The sequence below is a fragment of the Astyanax mexicanus genome, chromosome 14 (assembly GCF_023375975.1).
Source record: "Astyanax mexicanus isolate ESR-SI-001 chromosome 14, AstMex3_surface, whole genome shotgun sequence".
Lineage (NCBI taxonomy): Eukaryota > Metazoa > Chordata > Actinopteri > Characiformes > Acestrorhamphidae > Astyanax > Astyanax mexicanus.
This window is the reverse complement of record NC_064421.1, coordinates 856,641-883,605: the sequence shown is the minus strand read 5'-3', so window position 1 is coordinate 883,605 and position 26,965 is coordinate 856,641. Positions and strand designations below refer to the sequence as shown.

General features: G+C 37.3%; 1 protein-coding gene across 11 annotated transcripts in view; it reads right to left on the bottom strand.

The window, feature by feature from the left end:
* The window catches only part of ralgapa1 (Ral GTPase activating protein catalytic subunit alpha 1), a 178,118-nt gene that overhangs the window by 147,144 nt on the left and 4,009 nt on the right, over positions 1–26,965 (bottom strand). For 9 of the 11 annotated variants that reach the window (XM_049464047.1, XM_049464050.1, XM_049464051.1 and 6 more), the window contains exons 2-15: positions 22,506–22,616; positions 21,741–21,790; positions 20,649–20,706; positions 18,063–18,106; positions 16,822–17,002; positions 15,737–15,852; positions 11,785–11,923; positions 10,662–10,870; positions 9,900–10,148; positions 6,855–7,022; positions 6,041–6,136; positions 4,204–4,352; positions 2,690–2,813; positions 1,186–1,423 (exon numbers count right to left, since the gene is read on the bottom strand). In XM_049464047.1, the coding sequence (XP_049320004.1) occupies positions 1,186–1,423; positions 2,690–2,813; positions 4,204–4,352; positions 6,041–6,136; positions 6,855–7,022; positions 9,900–10,148; positions 10,662–10,870; positions 11,785–11,923; positions 15,737–15,852; positions 16,822–17,002; positions 18,063–18,106; positions 20,649–20,706; positions 21,741–21,790; positions 22,506–22,616 (1,932 nt within the window). The remainder of the gene's footprint in view (positions 1–1,185; positions 1,424–2,689; positions 2,814–4,203; positions 4,353–6,040; positions 6,137–6,854; positions 7,023–9,899; positions 10,149–10,661; positions 10,871–11,784; positions 11,924–15,736; positions 15,853–16,821; positions 17,003–18,062; positions 18,107–20,648; positions 20,707–21,740; positions 21,791–22,505; positions 22,617–26,965) is intronic. The other 2 variants (XM_049464049.1, XM_049464048.1) reach the window with 2 other exon arrangements.

The following is a 26,965-nucleotide window of genomic DNA, read 5'->3' as shown; positions in this document are numbered from 1 at the left end:
ATGTTATTATAATTCAGAATTTCTACTTAAACACCAGCAAAAGCCCTGTTAGTCAGGCTCCGGTTCTGTGTTTGTAGTCTGCAGGTGGAGAAGGAACCAGGTTCTGTGAGAAGGGTCTAACTGCAGAGACGGCAGTTTTAAGACCGCAGTTTCAGGACCTCAGTTTTAGGACCCCATGTTTTCGCGACACTGCCACCTAGCAAAGTGGTCGTGGACACGATGGATTACAGTCGGAATGTGAATTTTTATAGCCTAAATTTAATGTATTAAAATATTCAGATGTTTTGAATTAGACATCAGTGTAGTCTACACAGGATATGACTGTATACGTAGCCTAAAAAGTGCTTGGGTTTTTGTGTGTGTGAATTTTAATAGTTGAATTTTGTTGGATTGTGTCAGAAACCTGTAAGGAACTCGTTTACGTGATTTGCACATTTTTACACATTTCCTTAACTATAATACTGAAATATAAGTAGGTTATGTTTGTAACATCTTTAATATAAAAGCTGCATGTAAGTTTAAAGGGGGCTGCATACTATTCGTAAATTTAAAAATAAAGTTTCAAATTAAATTTTAAGGGAACAATAAAAAAAAAAATAATAATAATAATAATAATAAAAAATAAAATAAATAAATAAATAAATAAATAAAGGGAACAATAACTATGCCTCATTTTAAATGGTGCTGTCTGTTCAATTTTTTTTTTAAATATAACAACTGAAATTCATAATTATATTTGAGAATAACTGAGAATCGCTCATATATTTGAGGAATATTGAGATTTTTTTTTACTCTATTGCCCAGCTCTAATAGACACTGAGTAAGTTTGAAGTTCCAAAAAGATTTCAATCTTTTGAAAAGTAGTTCAAATCCATTTCAGATATCAAATAAAGTCACATATAAATATTATAGCCTCAAATCTTCCTTTTGTCTCTGATGTGTGGTTAGGAGTTCTAAGACAAATTCTAAGACAAATTATTATTTGAGTGAAAAACATTAAAACGTGTAAGTAGTTAGCTAAAGTGGTGATATTATATTAAGGAATAGTAAGTCATTATTTTCGCTAGGTGGCAGTGTCGCGAAAACATGTTGTCCTGGAACTGTGGTCCTAAAACTGCAGTCTCCGGTTCTGCAGATATATACTATCGGGCTCTGTGTATGCAGTCTCGGCTGTGTTTGGATCACCTTTGCCTTTGTGCTTCTTCAGCTTCTGCTCGCTGAGTTTATCCAGAGGCAGCTCGTTCAGGTCCAGGCTGTACAGGTTCCGGGCCAGAACCTTGGTGAGGGTCTCCATGGTGAGGGACCACTCCGTCACTAGCTCCTCCCACCAGGTGAGAGAGGACAGGACTGAGAGCAGGTCGTCCCACAGCTCCCGAGAGATATACACGTTCAGATTCCCTTTAATCCACGCCACTATCAGGGTCTACACACAATACACACACAATACATACACAATACATACATACACAGAGGAATAAATATGTAACAGACATGGTCTTATACACCATAGAAATATCCAGGATTCATTTTTGTAGCATCCACTAGGGGTCGTCGATAGTAACGGGTAGATTTCTTGTAGAAAAGGAAGTAGAGTAGTGCCTCCAGGTAGAGCAGTTGAGGAGCTTCTACAGGTGTTCCAGCCTGAGAAACATGTTAGTTTTCTGCTTTGGTGATTAGTAGGGGTGGGCAAAAATATATCATATACAATATATCGTGACACAGAAATATCATGATATTAAAAATTCATATGGTGATAATAGGGCTGTTCTGTCTTAAAAGTAGTCTATTAATTACTGTGAAGCTTTAGGTGTATTTATTGTATAATATAAGTTTTAGTTTGCAGTTTATATGCATGCACTAAATATTCTGCAATATTATTTGCTGCATTATATTATTTTAGGCTATATTATTTATTTTGCCACATTATGATTATACTGTTATACTCTTATACTATATTCCTGAAATGAATTAATTATTTTTCTGTTTTTCTATATCGCCAAGTATATCGTTATCACAAAAATACCCTGAAATATCGTGATATTATTTCAGAGTCATAGTGAAAAGTTTTTTCGAACCAGGCTCCAACTTTGGGATCTATTGAATCTTGGGAAAATGGATTTACCCAGAAATTGCTGAAACAGGATCGTAAACACAGGGATTTAAGGAACATCTAGCTTGGACCATTTTTTCCTCTTTTTTAAATGGATTGTTGGTAAGACTGATCAACATTTTTTTTTAATCTTTTTCTGGACACTGTTTTTTTCTGGTTTTTCATCTTTTTCATTTCCTTTTTTTTTCTGATTACATTCTCTTTTTTACCTTTTTCTTTAGGTTACCAGTTCATTTTCATACCTGTAGTTTGTTACTCCAGTCCGAAACGGTTGATAAGCTTACTTACTCTGTTTATTTTCTCTCTTGGTTTGGTTTGTTTTCACACAGGCAAACACCTAAATGTGCTGCACCCACTGCGTTTAATGTAAAAACTGCGTAACAGAGATTAGCATTAGTTAATATCTGTAGTAATTATCTGGGTGAGCAAATCGAAGCAAACCACACGAAAAGAACAAACGAAACAGAGTCCATTTTAACCTGAACAAGTAGTGGTGGTGTGAAAACGCCGACTTTGGGTGTATTTATTTAAATGTGCAGCCTCTGTGTGTGTGTGTGTGTGTGTGTGTGTGTGTAGGACCTGAAAGATGGCTCCTGCGAGGCGTCCTGAGAGTGTGTTACTCTTCTTCCCGTGAGGCATGATGGAGGGAGGTCTCTTCATCACACATTCCGTCACCCTCAACAACACCAGCAGGATCTGCTCCCTACAACACACAGTTTTTAACCAATCAGAACAGTGGGATCTAACGACAAAGTGCAACACTGTATCTAGGGGGCGCCTTTTAAATACAACAGTAAATGAATGAACCACTTCTGACACCAATATTTACATCTAAACTCATTATTAAAAACCAATACTGTGTTTTTGACCATTTTTGCAGTATTGCAAAACTAAATACCGTAAAACACTGAAAACAACTCAATATTTCTTACACCCGCACAAGACAATCTAAATAACGTAGTTGTTCAGCTACGCTCCATACTCTGGTCTATGATCTAGGCTGGGGGTTTTTAGCCCTTGCTTGTCTGGATTTTTTTTACTTTTTTTAACACTTAACAGGAAAATTATACTCGTTTCCAAAAAGATTGAAAACCCTGAAAATCCATGATTTAGAAAACAGAAACTACATAATAAAGTAAATTAAAGATGACTGAACCCTGCACATGTTCTGAGGGGTGTGTGATGATTCAGGGCTGCAGTTAGCATCATTCTAACTGGAGCAGAGTATCATCAGCGTCCAATTAAATACAAGTATCTTCATTTTTGTCGACATTCAGTTTACTGCATAATCTGAACACAAACTGTCCCTTATATGAACCCTATTGTTCTGTTTTCATATATTTTTTTTATTACACAGTGCTGTCAGGCGATAAAATAAATTGAAATAATTACATGTGCTGTGATTAACTAGACTAAACTAATAATAATATAATAATAAAATACACCAGCCCTGCTTAAAATTGAGATGGAAATATTAGGATAATTTAGATATTTGAAACTATTTTGGTCAAAAGTTTACTTACTAAACGTTTAAATAAAAAAAATCTAATAAAATACCCCAAATAAAACAATAATAAGCAACTTGATGTTTTTTTTTATTTCAGTGAATACACTTAGTGACTTTAGTATACATCTATTCATGTATGTTTTTTTATTTTTTGCTCGGGAGCTTTTTTATAATGAAGCCCAAAATGAATTAACAGCTGATGTTAGATATCCTTCATACCCGGATGAATGGACCAATAGAAATTCTCCTAAATTTTTTTACACTGACTTTCTTCAAAAGTTGTGGTTTTATCTCTCGTGTGTAATGCTGATGTTTTGGAGATGCATGTTTTTCGCTGGACAGTGATAACGTGATTCCTTTCTAGGTGTGATGTTTAACTCTTTAAATCGTTTAAACTCTGAATGAGCTACAAAATCAGGCAAATTAAGCAACTATACAGCACTTTTCATTTCATAAATTCTTTCTAACTTTAAACTAATTATTTTCTAGTTAAACAACAAACAGATTACTATAAATATATGACTATAAATAAAAAAATATATATAATTATATTAAATCTGTCCCTGCAGTAGGAGTTGAGGTGTACCAGGTTTTCTGCTCCATGGTCTGGTGCATGACGAGGCTGCGGTAGATGTTGAGGACGCGTTTGCACATATCCACGTGCTCCTCCAGCAGAGTCTTCAGCTCATTGGCCGGTTCAAGCAGGAACACGTTGGACGAGTTGGTGACGAAAACCTGCAGAGTAGGAGATTATAAAGGAGGAGATAAAAGAATCAGCATCAGATATTCAGCACATTCTCTCCAAACCTTAAAGGGGACATGAAACATTTCAGTTTGTACAAGTTTTCTAAGGGATTAAATATAATGGAATTTATTTGGGGGGGGGATTTTTTTATATAAAATGTTTACACACTAAATTATAATATATTTATGTTTGTTACGTTTGCGCTAGGGCGCCGCCATGTTGCCCGTGCAGCGCTGGTGACGTCACGAGGTTGGTTGGATTAAGATCCCAGGCATATAGCTAGAGGAAGAGAGCTTATTGTTTGTGGAGATTATGGATGAAGACAAAGCTAAACTAGGCTAACGTGGAGCATTTACTCAGAGATCTTTCCTGTATAAACCTGAGCAGAACTTTTCAGATGCTTTTCTGAGAGAGAGACGCTTTGGGAGTGTTTATTCTCTCTCTACGTGGAGCCGTGCAGAACCCTGCAGCGCGACCACAGCAGGTACTGCCATCCCGTTAACCAGCTAGTTTATATACATTTAGCTATTTAACATGTAAAGTCCAGAGTCTATTAAGACTGAATGAAACGAACATGATTTAAGTGGATATTGAAACACCCAGGCGCTGTTTGGTTGATAAACCGTTCAGTTTAGAAGTTAGAAGGCTTACTGGGTACTTAGCTTCATCTAGTTAGTGTTAGCTAGTTAGCTAGCGTTGGCTAGCTATAATAAGATAGCTAGCTAAGTAGCTAACGCTAGCTATGTTCTCTTTAAATTGTCAGCTTATCTAGACTTTCGGTAACGGTACCTCTCGCTGTTCTGCTGGGTGAGCGCGTTGTTTGGCTCGTTCCGTTCGGCTCGTACAGCTGCCGCTCTCATAGTAACGTTACCCTCAGTCGGACGGTCTGTACATCCCAGCTGATCAGAGGAAAAATAAAAAACCGAGGAAAAAAGCCTCGGACTGCAGCTTATTTATCCGGCGCTAATGCTCCCGACTCAAACCCCTCTCCTCCACATAGTCCTGGTCTAGAAAGTGCTCGCCACTAACCCCTAGCATTGCAGCTAACCGGAGGATTCTCACGCTTCAGCGCTGCGAGCCCCGCTGAAGGTATGAAAGTGAAAGTAAATATTTCTCATTCCTCACCCTATTAAATTTCACTACTCCCAGTATTACTACACACAGGGACAATACAAAAGTGCCTTTTTGGATTTTATTATCTATTGAGGATCTAAATTACGGTAGACTCATAGATTATAGTAGTGAGGCATTCCAGAACCAACCTCGTGACGTCACTTTCAGCGCTGGGACAAGATGGCGCTGCCCTTACTTAAAAAAATGACATTTAGATTGCTTATTATTTTAATTCCGCTTCACTGACAACTGTTAAACTTATAAAATTTGTTAGAGTGAAAATACATCTTGTGAATTATACTAAATACTTGAAGTGTTTCATGTCCCCTTTAATGCAGTTAACTACTAAAAATGGCTCTTTTAGTTTTTATTAATACTGTACTGTATTTTTACTACGTTTCAAGTTTTAGATCAATAACAAAGAGTTCTAAACTAAGGACAACATCACAAATACAGGTTATCTACCAAGTACAATATATAGACCCCTTTTGGAAAGTTTGGATGAGTTTAGTATTAATCTAGAACGCAGAACATTGTATTTTTCCAGCCGTCCAGGTGTGTTTACCTGCAGAGTAGCCTGAGATCCAGCATTTACACTGTACTCCAGCAGCTCACTGTCCGAACCCTTACTCCACCCGGGGTTCCTACAGCGTCCAGAACCCTTTACAGAAACACACACACACACACACACACACATACACACATATATATATATATATATATATATATTTAAATGAATATTTAAATAGAAATAATGGTACCACTTTAACATAGGACAACATTTATAAAGGGTTTATGAATGGTTTATTAATGGTTATTAATTAGGTTGCAAAAACTTAAAGAAACTAATAAGCAGTTAAATAAAAGTTAATAAACAACACATAAATAGAAATGTCAACAGTGAGCTATAAATGTGCCTGTCAAACCTCAGATCTTCCTAAATACTGATCTTACTTTGTGTTTTCCATAAACATAATCATTATCATATTAATATATATTTGTAAGTATGTTTAACTATATGCTATAAATTAAATGACTAAGCAAACAACAGATCACTGTTGCCTTTTCAACTGACATGTTGTAACTGTCTATCAATTGTTTTTAAAGCATTTACAACCTAATCAATAATAATTAATACACTAATTTATAAACCTTTTGTAAGGGTAGTCTTAGGCCTGGACAATATTTCGATATCGGTATTTCTCGCGATAAGAATAGAGTGTTTCAATAAAGATGATATCAGTTTTGTGGTATAGTGATATGTATTATTCAGGTCACTGCAGAGCTGAACACAATCAGCCTCCGTAGCCGGGCTACGCCAGTGCGTAAGGACGTAATCATACAGGCACATAGCCAGCTAGGCTAGGTGTGTTGCTGACCTCTGGCTGTATGTCCGGTCCGTCCCCCTTCCCCATACAGCGCTCCTCCTCCTCCTCCTCCTCCGGCTCCGCCATAAACACTGGCTTCTCCTCCTGAGAGATCCACTCCTGATACACCCGCACCACCTTCCTCATCGCCGCCGCCTCACACATCGGCAGCAGGAACGCCTTCATACACACACACACACACACATTTAATAATACGATTTCAAATACACAACAATTAAACGACTTAAATCTTCTCAAATACACATATTCAGTAGAGATGGGACCAATCCGATACATTATCGGTATCGGAGCTGATATTGACATAATTTAATGTATCTGATATCGGCAGAGCGAGGCCGATCCACTTACCGATCCATATTCCAGTCCACAGCTTGAGTTGAACAATAAACCCGCCGTAACATTAAACACGAAACACATCGAACTCATCACTGATCCGGATTCCAGCTCCACAGTTTACCCTGAACCCCCAGCAGCTTCAGTCTGAGGCTAACTGAGTAACTTTAGCTGTTTATCTACAGAAAAATATAAATTATCTGGAGATTTTTCACTTTAGAAAACAGCAAAACAGATACAGGTAATATTTGTAGGTAATTCAGCGTCCGAGGGGTGAACAGATTAACACCAGCAGTCTGTTAGCCTAGCTAGCATTAGCATTAGCACCCACAGCTGCATTCTGGTGTTGTAAAGGTATTAAAAGGTATAAACTACAGACCGGAGTAAACTATAATCATAATCCACAGATCCTATAAAACTACAGGATCTACAAACACTAACCAGCACAAACACACCCATCTGTTATTAAAAACAGAGATTCATTTAGATCAGAAATACAGTTAGCCGTTAGCATTTCCAGCAAGATCTGCAGTCTGTTAGCCTAGCTAGCATTGGGCTGACAGCTGCAATTTGTTGTGAATGTAATTTCAAGTGAACTACAGCAAAAATCCACAACAGTTTATTAATAATCAATGTCATGTATAATAATGCCCTGCTAAGTGCAGTTCAGCCTATACTGATCTAGTCTTAGAGTCTCTGTAAAACACCAAATCCACCGGAGATCCTATTTAAACCTATAGTTACTCACACACAGAGGTGGGTAGAGTCCAGGTCCAGAAAGTAAAAATCCACCCCGGGCTGAGTTTTGCTGGCTGAGCCGCAGCAGACACGCACAGGCAGTTGAAACAAACAAAACCCCGGGTGGATTTTTACTTTTAACTAGTGTAAACAGATCTGATCTAAACATCTAAACACATACCTATCTCAAATGTACTTGGCTGGTGGCATGGGCGCAGATGGCAATGGGGACGGGGGGGACATGTGCCCCCCAGATTTATAGTGACCTCATCCGAAATCTAGCATCTACAAGCATAAACGTTGGGGTTTTAATTTAATTAACTGTACGTTTGTGGAGTTCTGTGTTCCACAATGCCATCGTTTTTAAACTAGGAAGCGTTCAGTTCAGAGGTTACATTGTTCGGAGCTCCGTGTTCCAGTTCCAATGTAAATTTAACGCACCTTCTCAAGTCCGGGGTTCTAAGGAGCTGGTAACTGCCTGTAGACTACAGACACAGGCAGTTACCAGCTCCTTACGGTACGTGTCCACTGGCACTTTTTTTCAACGCAATCCGCTGCGCTGGATCTCCTTGCTCGTTTTTGAATTAAAATGAAGCAGCAGAAGTAGACAGTCATAAGTTTAATATATATATATTTTTTTACCAACCTCACTGTAACCTATAGCTCTATAAATCCATATTCTGCCGCTTTCAGCTTCTCTTCTGTGGTTGAAAGGCGCCTGTTCTGTGTGTGTGTGTGTGTAAGAGGCTTGTGTGTGTGTGAAGACGCAGCCTGCTCTTCCCTCATTGGCTGGACGCAGCCTGCTCTTCCCTCATTGGCTGGACGCAGCCTGCTTTTCCCTGATTGGCTGGACTGGACACAGTGCGGCGGCCGGATTTATTTGAATAAAGTTGAGCCGGAGGGCGGAGCTGCGTTAAACGCAACGCAACCCGGCATGCACCGAGGCATGCAGCGAGGCATGCAGCGGCTCTCTCCATTGATTTTATGTATGATGTTATTATGATGTTATTTTAGTAAGCATTTGTTCTGGTTCTTATAATCTTATAATCATTTACATGAAGGCATGTTTGTGAATCATTTCAATTTTATTTTGTTATTTTTTGTTATTTTGTTATTATTATTTTTGCACATAGGTTCTTAGATTTTTTGTTATAATACAGTTTCTTTCAGTTTTTTCAAGTTTCTGTGCTGAGATTGAGATTTTTCATCTTGTTGATATCAGCAAATGTTAAAATAAAAATTTGCAGAGGGCATGAAGTTTTGGTGTGTGATATGGAATTGTAGGCTGTCAGTGATTTGGCATCATGGTGTAAGAATGCGCGCAGATGGCACTGGGGACATATTGACATACCAGACCAATAACAGTTTCAGTATGGCTAGTGTTGATCAGAAAAGTGAATATTCTAAAGTTTATTGCAGCATATATATATATATATATATATATATATGATTTTACAGCTTGGTCCCCCCCAGTTCAAAATTTCCATCTGCGCCCCTGGCTGGTGGTGTTTTTCCTCCATAGACTAATTCTAATCATTTGTTTCTTAGCTCTGAATTACTGGGTAAAGTATATAAACACTGATGTGTTATTCGCACAAATAACACAGGAATGAACTGCATGCTGTTCCTAGCGCTGTTAGTTATCTCCTATCTGACGAGACTGTGTCACCGCCTGGCTTCAGCTCTGTCTGTGGGCGGTCCCGAGCCGAGGTGGGCGGGGCCATGAATACTAATTCACGGGTTGATGTAGACACGGTGCTTTTCCTGATCGACTAGTTTTGTTTTTCTGAATATTTTCTTTTACTAGCTGCTGCAGAGAATGAGGAAGAGGTTGAGGAAGAGTTTCATCATGTGCAGCATCATAAACAACTCAGAGACCTGCTGTATTTCACTAACAACAAGAAAAAGAAAAAGTGGATTTTAGCGTAAGGAGATCTTTAATGCACACAAGGTGAGTTCAGGTACCTGTCTGAAGATCTCGGTGATGAAGTTGACGTTGGTGCGAGAGGAGCAGAGGACCCGGCGGACCACCTCGATGTCCGTGAGATGTTCCTCATCGACGCTGCAGAGGCTGGAGGAGCTGGGCTCTCGCTCCGTCAGGGTGCTGGTGTTGGAGTGGGACTGTTCCGGCTCCCCACAGACCCCTCCCCCCTCCAGAGCATCCGGCCGGGGCCCGGAGTCCTCCACCCGCCCCGCCAGACCCGCCGCTGCCCTCTGGAACACATACATACAATATATTTATAAATATTTCATTATATTAATAGTATCTCTTTTAAAATAATATCTCTTTTTTCTCAACACACAGCCACAGGATCAACATGTCACCTCATGGCAAAGAACTCTCTAAGAATGTGAGAAACGGAATTGTTGCTCCACATAAAGATTCTAGGAGTCTAGGCTAGAAGAAGAATCATAACACTATAAGAACAATAAGAACATTCCTTCCCATTGAGTCCACATGTTCAGCGTAATATACAAAGGTTGGCTTTAAAAATTTGACATGTAGTATTGCTGCAGAGATTGAAGAAGTGTGGGGTCAGCTTGCAGTGCTCAGACTGTATGCCCTGCACACACTGCATCAACTCTGTCTGCATTGCGCTTTCCCAGAAGGTAGCCTCTACTGAAGCTGATGCACAAGAAAGCCTGAAAACAAGTTTACTGAAGACAAGGAACCAAAATAAACTTGTTTGGATCAGAAGGATGCGAATTCCAATGATGGTGAATTACCTGGATGTTCTTTGGGACATTCTCTCCCTCCACTCCGGGGATGTGAGAGCCGGAGGTGGCTCTGGGCTCCAGCCAGAAGGAGACGAGCCAGCGGATAAAGATCACTCTGGAGTTCAGGAAGTTCTCTTTAGTGCAGTATAAAGCTTCATTCGTCTCCGGGTCTCGCTTTATAACCACATAATACGGCTTTGGTCTCAGAGGGGGAACATCTGAGAGAGAGAGAGAGAGAGAGAGAGAGAGAGAAATGTAGAGAGTAATATAGAGAGACAAAGAGAGGTGAAGAAAGAAAGAGAGAAAAAAAAGCGAGAGAGAAAAAGTTAGACAAAGTAAGAGGCAGGCAGAAAGAAAAAGAGGGGAAAAGAGTAAGTGAGAGGGAGAGAGAAATGTAGAGAGACAGAGAGAGAAAGAGAGAGATTTAGAAAAAGTGAGAGGGAGAGAGAAAGGTAGACAGAGAGAGAGACAGAAAGACACAGGGGAAAGAGAGTGATACAGAGAGAGCGGTAGAGACAGAAAAAAAAGACAAAGAGAAGTGGATAAAGAAAGAGAGAGAGGGGAGAGAGAGAAAAAGTTAGAAAAAGTAAGAGGGGCAGAGAAAAAGGTAAATAGAGAGACAGAAAGAGAGAGGAAAAAAGGGAAAGTGATAGAAAGGTACAGAGAGCAAGAATGAGACCGAGAGAGGTAGAGAAAGACAAAGAGACAGAGGGATAGAGAAAGAAAGAGTTAGAGCAAGTGAGAGAGGAAGAGAAAAAAGTTAGAAAGACAGTTACAGTAAGTGAGAGGGAGAGAGAAATGTAGAGAGATAGAGAGACAGAAAGAGGGAGAGAGAGAGGGACAGAGTGTGAGAAAGAAAGAGTTGGAGAAAGTGAGAGTAGGAGAACGTAGAGAAAGAGAGACAGAAAGAGAGGTAGAGAAAGGAAAGAAAGAGAGAGAGACGTGGGGAATAGAAAGAGAGAAAAGGAGAGAAAAATAAAAATAGACGTTAAAATATGCATTTTTAAAACACTATTTTGTTTCCATTATTTACACTGTTTTATTTAAGTTTAGCATTTTAAGGGCTTTTATTCTATAAATCATTATTTCACCGTGTTTAATTGAACTATAGTGAATGGTGACTCTCTCTTACCCAGGATGGGGTTGTAGAGGCTGGTCTCTTTGGAGAAGTTGGGGAAGATGTGGGGAAGATAAAACTTCTTGAAGTTGGCGAAGAGGAAAGCGAAGCCCTTCTCATGGTTCTCTTTACACCTCCACTCCAGACTCTTAGCCTATCAGAACACAGCACAGCTCTCAAACACCAGCACTGAAAACGTCAAAAACGTGACCCGACCTTCGTATAAGTCAAGGGTATAGACTTATATAATGTGGCTAAAATAATAACAAAAAATAAATTATGAATATTCACGTCTTCTTTGCTGAACTGCTTTAGATCTAGGTCTTATTACACACTCTGTTATGGACTTGTTTAAGTGTTTTGGGTCATTGTCCTGTTGCATCACCCAACTTCTAGTTGCTCCTCTTTCGTGGTGTCCTCCATAGACATCCTGATTATTCATGGTTTTACAGACTGTAGACTCATGAACACAGATGCCAATCTGTTGGTGAATTTCTAAAGTATTTAAACTAACATTTTAATCATTTCCAGCTTCATTTGAACCAGAATTCTTTTATCTTTTTTTGCGCGAAATGGCTCACGTAAACATTTTGAGTTCCACACAAGTCAATCACTGCATCACTGCTAACCACACTAAGCGCTAGTTAGCTCTTTCTCCGTTCAGAGGAAAGTATATCGGACTGTAGTCTGCTTCTAACCCTGGCTAGCACTACTAGAGCAGCATTAGCATTACCTGCTAACCACGTGAGCTCTTTTGCTGTTCACAGGTGAGTATATCGAACTTTAGCCTGCTTCAAACCCCAGCTAGCACTGCTGGAGCAGCATTAGCATTACACACTAACTGCGCTAAGCACTAGCTAGCTCTTTCACCATTCAGAAAAGAGTTTATCCAACAGTAGCCTACTTATAACCCTGGCTAGCACTGCTGGAGAAGCATTAGCATTACACACTAATCGCCAAAAGCACTAGCTAATATCGCCCTGACCGAAACACTCAGGGTTTCTCAATGTAGCACTGTGGGGCTAGCTTTAATGGAAATCTGGAAATCTAAGCTAACTGTAGATAAATGGAAGCTCTTTATATATAAATAAACAGTATTTTGGAGAGAAATCTGTGTAGATTAACATCCAGCGCTCGTTTGACTTAAAAATAATGTAATTTTTTAATCCGGTGTGCCTTATATAGCGGAAAATACAGTACTCTTAAGTGTATACCTCCCACTGCACTAATCTATCTTACCCTTCAGTCCACACTGAAATTCAGTCTCTATTCAGTTTAATCTGTACAGTCATTAACCCTGTACTGATGTTAGCATCATGGCTATAATCCTGTACATAACCTCCAGTTACTGTCTTTTCTTTTCAGTCTGCATTACCCAGTCTGTAATTTTAGCTTTAGAACTAAAAAATAATTTTTTTTAGACAGAAATTCCTGAACGTTTGAGCAGAACTGCATGTTTATTACTGATCTCCTGATCTCAAGAGAGTTAATAGTTATTAATCTGCTCATTATGTAGAAGTTAATGATTAGCCTTATGCTATAATGCAGGTATGCAGGTTTACGTGTCAGTGGAGTGTAAGGGGTTAAATCTGGTTGTGGCTTTTGGGTAAGAAAGCAGCTGCTTTCCAGAGTAACAGACTATAATAGGACCAACTTTGAATATAAAGAGGGGAGTCGCTTAATTTTCTGCATAATAATGTTTAAAATGCTGGACTTTTTTTATTCTAAAACTTAGTCTATTTTCCAAATATTCACTCTTCTGTTTTCAGTAGTATAAAGATTTGTATAATACAGGCTCTTTAATATCATTAGAGGCAGGGAGGGGATTTCAGATGAACAGTTGTGTGTCTTATTCACAGCAGTGTGGGGTTTCCTGCACTATTGGAGGCGGTGGAGGCAGGCCGTGCGAGGAGCTTTTGTGTAAAGTGAGAGAGGGGGGGGAGGGGGGGGGAGCAAACAGCCAACAAACAGCGGGGGGTTTAGGCCGGGAAGACAGAGGCAGTACTGAGTAAAGTTTGGGCACACTGACTGATAATAATGATATATATCACTATTAATACATGTGCAATACTGAAATTACCCTTTACATTGTTTACATACCATTGATTACATAACAAATTGCAATGCAAAATGTTTTTTCTATATGTATCATACTTCTACTCATAGTCTACTGGTGTTTTTTTCACACTGCCCATGGTCTGTAGTACTCTTCAATCTGTAGTACTCTTCAGTATGTATTACTCCTCAGTCTGTATTACTCTTCAGTCTCTATTAATCTAGAGTCTCTATTAATCTACAATCTGTATTACTCTACAGTCTCTATTACTCCTCAGTCTGTAGTACACCTCAGTTTGTAATAATCTACAGTCTGTATTAATCTTCAGTCTCTAGTACTCTACAGTCTGTATTCTCTTCAGTCTGTATTCTCTTCAGTCTGTATTACTCTTCAGTCTGTAGTACTCCTCAGTCTGTATTACTCTTCAGTCTCTATTAATCTAGAATCTCTATTAATCTACAATCTGTATTACTCTACAGTCTCTATTACTCCTCAGTCTGTAGTACACCTCAGTTTGTAATAATCTACAGTCTGTATTAATCTTCAGTCTCTAGTACTCTACAGTCTGTATTACTCTACAGTCTGTATTCTCCTCAGTCTGTATTACTCTTCAGTCTGTAGTACTCCTCAGTCTGTAGTACTCCTCAGTCTCTATTAATCTACAATCTGTATTACTCTACAGTCTCTATTACTCCTCAGTCTGTATTACTCTTCAGTCTGTATTACTCTACAGTCTGTATTCTCTTCAGTCTGTATTCTCTTCAGTCTGTATTCTCTTCAGTCTGTATTACTCTTCAGTCTGTAGTACTCCTCAGTCTGTATTACTCTTCAGTCTCTATTAATCTAGAATCTCTATTAATCTACAATCTGTATTACTCTACAGTCTCTATTACTCCTCAGTCTGTAGTACACCTCAGTTTGTAATAATCTACAGTCTGTATTAATCTTCAGTCTCTAGTACTCTACAGTCTGTATTACTCTACAGTCTGTATTCTCCTCAGTCTGTATTACTCTTCAGTCTGTAGTACTCCTCAGTCTGTAGTACTCTTCAGTCTCTATTAATCTACAATCTGTATTACTCTACAGTCTCTATTACTCCTCAGTCTGTATTACTCTTCAGTCTGTAGTACTCCTCAGTGTGTAGTACTCCTCAGTGTGTAGTACTCCTCAGTCTATATTCTCCTCAGTCTGTAGTGCTCCTTAGTCTGTAGTGCTCCTCAGTCTGTATTAATCTTCAGTCTGTATTACTCCTCAGTCTGTATTAATTTTCAGTCTGTATTACTCCTCAGTCTGCATTACTCCTCAGTCTGCATTACTCTACAGTCTGCATTAATCTTCAGTCTGTAGTACTCTACAGTCTGTAGTACTCTACAGTCTGTAGTACTCTACAGTCTGTATTAATCTTCAGTCTGTATTACTCTACAGTCTGTATTACTCCTCAGTCTGTATTACTCCTCAGTCTGTATCACTCCTCAGTCTGTATCACTCTTCAGCCTGTATCACTCTTCAGCCTGTATCACTCTTCAGCCTGTATCACTCTTCAGCCTGTATCACTCTTCAGCCTGCATTACCCTTATGTCTGTCCTAAACTAGCTCTAAAATAAAAAAAATACATTTTCAGACAGTAATTTCCAAATGTTTGACCAGCACTGCATGTTTATTACTGATCTCCTGATCTCCAGACAGTTATTATTAGTGATTAATCTGATCATTATGTAGAAGCTAATGATTAGCGGTATGCTATAATGCAGGTGTGCAGTTTAACATGTCAGTAGAGTGTAAAGGGTTAAATCTGTCTGTGGGTTACGTACAGCTCCTGCTCGGGCAGGTCTCAGCAGATCCAGTTCAGCGTCAGCAGCAGCTTTAGCGTTAGCATTAGCATTAGCTGTGTTAGTGGGAAGGGGGGAGTACCTGGTTTACCATGTATTTGAGAAGAGCCTCCAGAAAATATCCAGTCAGATCCTCCTGAGCTTTATCCCCAGACTGAGGAAGAACCAGAGGACTGATCTCCTCCGGCGTCACTTGAGCTAAAATGACAAATAAAACACAAACAAATTAACGATAAAATAATTATCATTTCCTTTTGATTAGTTATTTTGGTATTATATAATCTAAAATTCACCTTTACACAATTTTGGCCACACCTTCTCATTCTCATTCAATGTTTTATTTTTATTTTTTCTAATTTCAGCTCCCGATCACAGAGGAATTAAGAAATGGACAATAATAGATAAATTATGAATCATCTCCACCCTTTCTGAAGATATACAATAAAATACACCCATTAAGTTAACACACTAGTTCGCGCAGAGTGGTCCAGCGGTCTAAGGTGCTGTCACTATGAGCAGGAGGTCGCCGGTTCGAATCACCTCATGCAGCTTTACCATTAAGCTGCCAGCGCTCAGAGGGAGCACAATTGGCCCTGCTCCCTGCGTGTGTGTAGATGGCGCTCTCTCCCCACATCACTCCTAGGGTGATGTCTGCAGCACAGGGCGTCTGTGAGCTGATGTATCAGAACCGAGTCGCTGCACTTTCCTCCGAGCGTTAGCGCTGTGATGCTGCTCGGTAATGCTACAGCATCAGCATCAGCTCGAAAAGAAGCGGTGTCTGACTTCACATGTATCAGAGGAAGCATGTGTTAGTCTTCACCCTCTTGGTGTGTTGAGGTATCACTAGTGATAGGGGGAGTCCTAATGAATGGGTTGGGTAATTGGCCGTGTAAATTGGGGAGAAAATGGGGAAAAATAAAATTATAAAAAAAAAAAAAAAAAAAGTTAACACACTAGTTATCCAGCAGCAGCTCGGTTACTAAACTTTAACTCTTCTGATGATGAATCCAGTAAAGGGTTTCCCAATTCTTAGAGGGAGGATATATTTTACCTTGAACTTCTATTACTCTATATGTACATCACTATTCTAAGTACCTTTGGACAAAAGCGTCTGCCAAATGTAATGTAATGTAATTGATATACTAGTGTATACAGGTGCGCACTGACCCTCCTGCAGGTTGAGGGTGGGGGTGATGATGTTTTCCAGGGTCCGGGGGCCGAGGTCGGACTGGGGTGGAGCCGGGAATCCTGGGATCAAAGCAGCGAAGATCCATAGCTGCTCCTTCAGAGCGTTACACTGCAGAGCCTGCAGCCACAGCAGGAACAGCCGTACACCCTCCCTGCGGATCTGTAACACACACACACACAATAAATACAATTACACAATTAAATACAATTAAATTCTGATTTTAAATACGATACCTGCCTAATTATCTCAATACTGATACTGAAATAATATCACTACAACCTCCTAACATCAGAAATGATTGAAATAACAGAATTTATTTCGCTAAAATTAATGCAGCCTATTATCCAGTGCTCCTTACGTATGAATTCTAACAGTCAGGAATTAAGCATTAGCATTAGCTGCTAACCGCACTAAGCACTAGCTCTTTCACCTTTTTTATCAGTCTGTAGCCTGCTGCTAAACAGTTTTGTTTACTTAACTTAGCAAGACCTGCTGAATTAGAAGTAAAACACTGTGACACCATAAAATGCGCCTTATAATCTGGTGCACCTTATATTGCAAAATATACGGTAACTAAACTGATCTGTTTTGTGATGTTTATTCTTCATTTCAAATAAGAACATATGTTTTCCAGAAAATTTAATCATAAAATCTGAGTACCAGTGATGTCATCCACCCCGCCCTCAGCCCCGCCCCCACACTTGCTCCCTTTTAGAATTAAAGATTAAGAAAAGAACATTTATTGTTATTGTTCGGTGTTTTGATTTACTCGATCTCTGAAAAGCTGAAGAAAGTGAAAATAAGGCGTTTAAAATCTGTGAGGCTTTTAAACTTTAAAATCTGCTAATATTTCCTAAATTATCACGTGATCTGTGTGGCGTTTGGACGCTTTAAGGAACTTTTAAGGAACATTTATGATTGGTTCAGTGTAAAGTCGACTCTACAATGTGTTAAGAATCGGATCAGGAATGTGTGCAGATTGGAATCAATGATTCTAAACACTGTGTAGAGAAGCCCATGTGTGTGGGGTATTGTGGCGTTTTTTTAAATAAAGAGGTATTGTGATATTTTTCCTAATAACACTACACACAAGTATAAACGTGCACAGCGGCATAGGGCGCTCGCACAGGAAACACCGTAGACAACCAGCCTTAATCCAGAACATTCACCAACCTGTCTGTTGTATGTTTTATTTGGTTCTAGAGTGAATATCTAGTACCTTTAGGGAGTTCCCCGTGTGCAGCAGCTTCTTCAGTATGAGGCCTGCACAAAAAACACATACACAAACACACTCAATCTTTAATAAGAACAGAAACAGAGCTATAAAAACACACACAGTGTATAAAGCGATATATAGGCGTAGGGAGTGTGAGAGTTCTCGGTCAGATCGGGCCGGGGGGCTCGGGTCCGGATCCTTGGCTCTCTCTGCGTTACTGTCGGTGGTCTGTGTTTCCTACCGACACCAGAACTCAGTGCAGAGGAACAGAACACACCACCATTTTCAAATCAGTGAAAATCAATCAGATAACATCTAAAATATTATACAATAAATAATCAAATAAACTTAAAAAATAAAGAGCAATAATTAAAGACAATGTTCAAACAACTGGACTGAGTTTATCTGTATTATCTGAGATTATACCTGTGTTCAGGTGTGATACAAAGATGTGCACCTTTATCAGAGGTGGAAAAAGTACTGAAAAATTGCAATTAAATAAAAGTACCTTTACTTTGCTAAAATTCTACTCGAGTAAAAGTAATAGTACCCATCTAAAAATCTACTCGAGTAAAAGTAAAAGTACCCATCTAAAAATCTACTCGAGTAAAAGTAAAAGTACCCATCTAAAAATCTACTCGAGTAAAAGTAAAAGTACCCATCTAAAAATCTACTCGAGTAAAAGTAAAAGTACCCATCTAAAAATCTACTCGAGTAAAAGTACCCATCTAAAAATCTACTCAAATAAATGTAAAAGTACCCATCTAAAATTCTACTCGAGTAAAAGTACCCATCTAAAAATCTACTCGAGTAAAAGTAAAAGTACCCATCTAAATATCTACTCGAGTAAAAGTACCCATCTAAAAATCTACTCGAGTAAAAGTAAAAGTACCCATCTAAAAATCTACTCGAGTAAAAGTAAAAGTACCCATCTAAACATCTACTCGAGTAAAAGTAAAAGTACCCATCTAAACATCTACTCAAGTAAAAGTAAAAGTACCCATCTAAATATCTACTCGAGTAAAAGTACCCATCTAAAAATCTACTCGAGTAAAAGTAAAAGTACCCATCTAAAAATCTACTCGAGTAAAAGTACCCATCTAAAAATCTACTCGAGTAAAAGTAAAAGTACCCATCTAAAAAACCAACTCGAGTAAAAGTAAAAGTACCCATCTAAAAATGATAAAAATACTCACCACCACATGCTTTCTCAGGTTTGATGTGGAAGTTTTGAAAGCTGACATTATTGTTTTTAATTCAGACAATTGTTTTATTTTTACTCAGTAATGGGGAGTTTTCCAATGTAACAAAGTAAATTACTTGTGTCAAAATGTACTTGAGTAAAAGTAAAATTACCTATTTTAAAAACTACTTTAAAAATTACAAATTACTCATAAACTCTACTCAATTACAGTAACTTCACTAAATGTAATTAATTACTTTCCACCTCTGACCTTTATTAACCAATAAGCTCTTTAACCCTTTGAACTCTAGTCTGTTTTGGTGTTTTTTCTCTGTTTTTGTTTTCAGTTCCTCTTACAGGTCTTATAACACAGTAATTATATCAGACAGACACATGCCCTGATCTCTTTTACTCCAGAAGACATACGGCTGCTCAAAAATATCATCATTTAAAATGTAAAAGGAAGCAGAATTGTTATATTTACCTGGAACTGATCATGTTTTGCTCAATTTTTTACCAAGCGCCCATTTTATTTATTTTACTTATTTTTGAATGTATAGACTTTAAATATATTCACACCTAAGATATCTTTTCAAAAATGACTAGAGTGACTAGAGTGTTTATGAGTATAAAGCATAAGAATATTGATTATAGTTCATTACATGGTTTATTAATTATTACTTTGATGAAATACATGGAGAAACAGCATCAGGTGGAGTAAATTTTCTTGATAATCAATAATCACACCTCTAGGATACATGAAGATACTAAAAACCTGACACTCAGAGCAGGCTATACCTTTCAGTATTTTAATCAGGACACTCAAAGAAAAACTTTTTTTTTAGTCTAAATAAATAAAAAAAATAATTTAGTGCAAAATAACTAATTATCTAATAAAAACTACATAAAGTAGTGCGCACACCATACCTAGCTTTAGTTTGAGTAAAGCAGGTAGTTTCACACTGTTTTTTCTGTGGACACTTTTGAGTCTTTATTTACTGATATTATTTGGTTTGAAACATCATATAAATAAGTTTGAAGCGCTAAAGGTAAATAATATTGGTTGGGGAAGGAGATTTTTCACTTTTTTAGGTGTTTTTCTCAATGGGTTTCTTGTAGATTTAGCTTTACCGCACTGGGATGTGATCACTATTTTTAGAAAGAGTAAGCTCCGCCCTTTCTAACCATATATGGATTATGTTTATGAGTGAAGGGATTCCTGAGTAATTAAGCTGAGAACACAAGGTGAGATTTTGGAGGGAAAATCCGTCTGTAGGGTTTTAATGGTTAATAAAGGCAATGTTTCAATACAGAACTCAGGCACCAGTATAACAGTGTACAGTGGTAATGTCTGACGACACGGTGAGTGTGTGCAGTGTATGTAGTGTGTGTGTGTGTGTGTATACCGATGCTGTGGAACTGCCATCGTCTGTGTATTCTCTCTGGTAACAGCTGTAAAATTTTCTGTAAAACAAAAACACAAAACCACACTTTTACCTTCAATCATTTCAAGCTTTTCACATTTTATATGAATGATGTATTTCTACCAAATATAAAAATATCTGTGGCACCAGCCAGATCATCTCTGCTACAAACAAAAACATAAACTGGGGGTTTACCTGACTAACTTAAGCGAAGCTAAGCTAAGTAAACAAAACTGTAACAAAAGAAATAAATAAAATTACTTTCCTTGAAAGTTAAATAAGCGCTGGATGTTAATCTACACAGATTTTTCTTCTAAAAACTGTTTATTTGGGTGCGTAAAGTGCTTCCATTTATTTACAGTAAGCTTAGATTCTCAAATTTATTCAGCACTAAGGCTGGAGAATTAGCAATAGCGGCTAAGCGCTAGTGGTTAGCAGTAAATGCAGCCCAACAGCGGTAAACTGAGGAATCCTGAGTGTTCTGGTAAGCCAGGGATATTGATATTAGCTAGCGGTTTGTCCCACATAGCTTGTTTTAACACAGTAAACACACAGACTACAAAAAGATATACAGTTATACTCAGTTAATGGCTAATGCTAATGCTGCTCCAGCAGTGCTAGCCAGGATTAATAGCAGGCTACAAGCCGATAATACTCATCTGTAAACACGGAAATTACATGTAGCAGCTAATGCTAATACTGCTCCAGTCTTAGTGCTGGAGAAACTTCACTGAATCTCCTGTATAACTCTGTACTTCAGTGGAGTGTCTTTACTGCTCCATAATACCTGATTAGCACCGGATTATAAGGAGCTCTTATGATTTTGGGGAAAATTAAAGGATTTTAAGTGCAGCTTATAGTGTGAAAAATACTGTATTGAGAAGATTTTCATTCTCATTTTCACTGAGGACTAAATTCTCTGCACTGTACTGTAAATATTCTCACACAGCTTCTCTGTGGATCCTCATGGTTTGAGATTAAAATCAGATAAAGAGTGTAAACCTGTTCGGGGTGACTGTGTGTGTGTGTGTGTGTGTGTGTGTGTGTTTAAAAAACTACCAGCATTTTTTTTACCTCAAAAATGAAAAGAATGGAGTCCAGCTCTTCCCTTTGTGATTTGTGACCTAGCAGATAAAAAAAACAGAATCAGTCATTTTTATACAATTTAACAGAATTTAAAACCAATATTACTTACAGATGAGATAAGATAATCCTTTATTAATCCCACAATGGGGAAATTTACAATGTTACAGCACTACAGAGGAAATAACAGAGAAACAGGTCATAAAAAATATAAACAAATAATAATAAAACTATATATACAAAAACAATTACAGGAAATATATAAAGATACTTAAAAATTAAATAAACAATTTTATGTGTATATATATATATATATATATATATAACATATTGCACAAATGGTGATAAGGGGATCACAGTACTTGTAGTGAGATAGATATTGCACACGGTGAGCATTACAGCTACAGCACGTTTATTTACTCCATTTATTTGATTATAGCGCCACCATGTGGAGTAATGAAGCAGTAAGTAGCTTTAGTTAGTCTAATTGGGGGCGGAGCTTAGAGAATTTACATTTTTATTCCATTGTTTTTTCATTAATTTTAAAATGTCTAGTTTTGTCTCTAGTATGAATGAATAACATATGAGCTGGATTTTGTGGGGGGGGAAAGGGCTCTCTGTAAAACACCAAATCCACCGGCCTGATCCATATTTGACGCCACGTATCGATAATTTATTACAAATAAATGATGCGCTATATCCCAAAATAAATTTTTCGTCCCACTGCTACACTACAGGACCTGTGTTCAGACTCACCTTTCTGTTTCAGGATGACCTCGATGCTGACGAAGTTCTCGAAGAACACATAATAAATGTGGGAGTAGTTCTGATCGAAGAAGTGCTTCAGTTCAGCCGGTTCAGCAACTTCTGTCAGGGATAAAAGAAAGAAATTACTTATTAGAAAATAGTAATTTTTATGGTAAACAGAGGAGATGCACCGATGTGGGATTTCTGGGGCAATGCAGATATGTGATATATTTTACATGTATATACAGTATATGCCCAAATATATATATTTATAACTTACAGAGAGACGAGACGCGGGCCATATCATATTGTACACAACAATAATTTGCAAAGAATTACTTAAAAACTGCAAAAAAAAAAAAAACTGTATTTGCAGTTTATACGCAGGAATAAACATGCTGAACTTTAATTTTGTGTTATACTTTTGTTACTACATTTTATTTGTTAGATTTTTTTATTTTGTTACACTTTTATTATTTTACAAAATTAACACAAAATTGATACAAAATCAGGGTATTCTTACTGTTTGCAAAATATTTTTTTCTATCGAATGTAAGGCAGTTTATTATTTACACTAAATAAAACTTTAATTTTTTTAATTTAATTAATTATTTTAGGGCCATATCACCTATCCCTCCTTGACACCCTGGTTTAACTTTATAACATTAAAACCAATAAAATTAAAATTAAAAATAGCTTAAATCAATGGATTATGATTTTAAAAGTATTTCAACCAGTGCCTGATTATTGTAGTAGAATCTTTCTCCAGCATACAATAAATACATCAGCATTCACATAAGAAGCAACGGTGTGGTCTAGAGGGATATTCCAATACTTTGTGCATAAAAAGTCCATAAAAGGTCTTTTAAAATCGTAGAAATGATCAAAAATACCTGGACATGAGTGGAATTCTGTGCTAGGCTAAAAGCTAACCCTTTACCCTTTATCTGCAATCCCATGTTATATAGCAATTCTTTACAAAAATGTATGTATAATGTGCTTGCAAATAAAAAATATTCTAGGAAAATATTGTCATTGCATAAAAACACAATCATACTTCTCACAATCTGAACAAAAAAAAAACATTTACTTTTTATCCAATCAGAACAGTGGGATCTAACAATACACAGTACAGCCCTGCTATTCAGTGGGCGGGGTTTAAACACATTAAAACACTAAATGAACCACTTCTGACACCAATCTTTACTATTCTAAACTAACTAAAGTGTGTAAAGCGTGTGTTTTAATTGAGTGAATACATCATTAGCTGTTAGGAGTTGTGTGTGTGTGATCTGCAGTGTGTCTGAACACACTCTCTCACTATCAGAGCACTTTTAGAGAGATGACCTCACCCTGAGAGGAGTGATTCCACAGGGTCACTGATTACAGCTACAGCAGACCAGTCTGATTACTTTCCACCAACACACTGCTTCAAGTTCAGATTAATTTAAAGGTCAATTTATAAGTGTTTATATATATATATATATATATATATATATATATATATATATATATATATATATATATATATATATATATATATATATATTTATATTAATATCCCAGTAGACTAATCATAAATTTACCACAGCAGTGCTTTTCTAATCATAAATGTACCTCAGTATTTCTTTTTGAATCATGATTTTACTTCAGTATTGCTATTTTAATCATAAATCTACCATATCATTGCTATTTAAATCATACATGTGCCTCAGTACTGCTATTTTAATCATGAATATACCATAGCGGTGCTATTCTGATCATACATTTATGTCAGTATTGCTATTTTAATCATACATTTACCTCAACAGTGTTTTTCGAATCATACATTTATCACAGCAGAGCTATTGTAAATCATACATGTACGTCAGTATTGTTATTTTAATCAGGAATTTACCCCAGCAGTACTATTCTAGTCATACATTTACCTCAGCAGTGCTATTTAAATCTAAATTTACCTCAGCAGTGTTTTTCTAATCATGAATTTACCTCAGTAGTGCTATACCAATACATTTACCACAGTATAGCTCTTCTATTCATAAACCGAGCTAAGCAGAGCTATTCTAACTTTAAATGTACCTCAGCAGTGCTATTCTAATCATACATTTACCTCAGTATTAACCCTGCTGAAAAAAAACCTAACTACAGAAAAAAGACTATTCTGTCATTTCACTTATTCAACCAGATTTTTGTCAAAATAAAAAAGCATGACTGCAACACACACACACACACACTTCTCTATTTCAACACTCTGAATAAATGAGGTATTGTGAGTAAGGGGGAAGTGAGTTACATATAAAGTGAATATACACAGATCAATATCTCAGATTAACCTTCACTGAACACACACACACACTTCTACATCACTCAGCACACACTCCACACATTCCAGCAGTCAGGACAGACCTAAACACACACACACACACACACACACACACTATAATTCAGTATACAGTAGTTTACTATTTGGGTGGATATTCACAGCACTGCAGTGACTAGCAGTGACTAGCAGTGATTAGCATGGTGGTGGCGCAGGAAAGTTATGGAGTCTGACAGCTCATTTAATGCTCTGCACTTCTTATGATGATGGAAAGCAGAACCAACCACAGTCCAGAAATACTGAGATACTGAACTCAGGGCCTGCAGATCCAGAGCAGACCTCTGCTGAACATTAACTCAGGACTTTAAAGCTGATTTTAATCACATTCAGGAGATAAACCTCCAAACACAGCAGCTATTAATTCCATTTTTACTATTTACCCATCTGTCAAACCATGCTTTCCTGTATATCTATCCACCAACCCATTATTCAAAAATAGTATATACACATACATACAGCTCTGGAAAAAAAAAATAAGAGTTCATTATCTGAATCAGTTTCTCTGATTTTGCTATTTATAGGTTTATGTTTGAGTAAAATGAACATTGTTGTTTTATTCTATAAACTACAGACAACATTTCTCCCAAATTCCTAATAAATATATTGCCATTTAGAGCATTTATTTACAGAAAATGAGAAATGACTGAAATAACAAAAAGATGTAGAGCTTTCAGACCTCAAATAATGCAAAGAAAACAAGTTCATATTCATAAAGTTTTAAGAGTTCAGAAATAATCAATATTTGGTGGAATAAACCTGTTTTTTAATCACAGCTTTTTCATGCATCTTGGCATCATGTTCTCCTCCACCAGTCTTACACACTGCTTTTGGATAACTTTATGCTGCTTTACTCCTGGTGCAAAAATTCAAGCAGTTCAGTTTGGTGGTTTGATGGTTTGTGATCATCCATCTTCCTCTTGATTATATTCCAGAGGTTTTTAATTTGGTAAAATCAAAGAAACTCATCATTTTTAAGTGCTCTCTTATTCCAACCATGCATTTATTTATACATCTAACTAATTATCTATTCACCCTTATCTCCCTCCATATATCCATCACCCCAGACAAGGTCTGTCACAATAATAACATTTACGATAAATTATATTACTGTCATTTTAAGATGATAAATTCCACTGATATAAAGATAATATAATAGCATAATAAAGCAATTATACCCTTTTTTTTCTTCAGCTATTGCAATCCACTCTGTGCCATTTAGCATAACTGGCTAAAATACTTCTTTATACTGTTATATATGTGAACAAACACACAACACTGAGGTTCTGCAGCAGCTCCTTCACTACAATGAACACAGGAAACACCGGACCCGCCCAGAACACAACGCAGGAAACGGCTTCATGGGATTGGACTGCTACTGTTCTGAGAAACACACTGGAATTCCCCCCAAATTCTCAAAATTATATCCACAATTAAACAGTTCAAATCTGAACAGAATTGAATCAGAGTGGGAATGGGGTGAAAAGCTCTATTGTAAATAATCTTCCACAGTCAGAATAGTGAATAGAGGAAATCCTACGGCCATACAGGAATTTTTACCAGATTTCAACAAAAGTCAACTTGTCAAAATATTAATATCAACTTTCTAATTAAATGTGATATTATACACCTCCTGTGATTACTGTGCATGAGTACATTGCTAAAACAATATAATGTGCAACTCTGACTGCACTGACAGCATTTGTTTTTTAACAATGCCTATTGTAGACAAATATTTATTATGAAGACAATGTATCCACAAATCCACAACAACAACAATGTATGTAAACAGTGGTGTTTAATAAGCTTCTTCTGCACTTTTTAAGTTATTAATGCCTCGTTTTAAATATCAGGACTCTCTGGATTCTAGTAAGGAGGTGTGGAGCTACTTTGAGCTGGATAACGGTGTAAAAAGTGATTTATCAGGGTAAATTATTCCCCGTATCTCCCAGTCTGAAGGGTGTTTGTACAAAGTGTTAAAATTTCTGGATCTCTGAACGCTGTGGGAGAACGGAGGTGTGCTGCTCATCAAAGATAAGAACTTTTATCATGTTTTACTACAATAAAAGTCCCCAAAACTTATTTTACACCT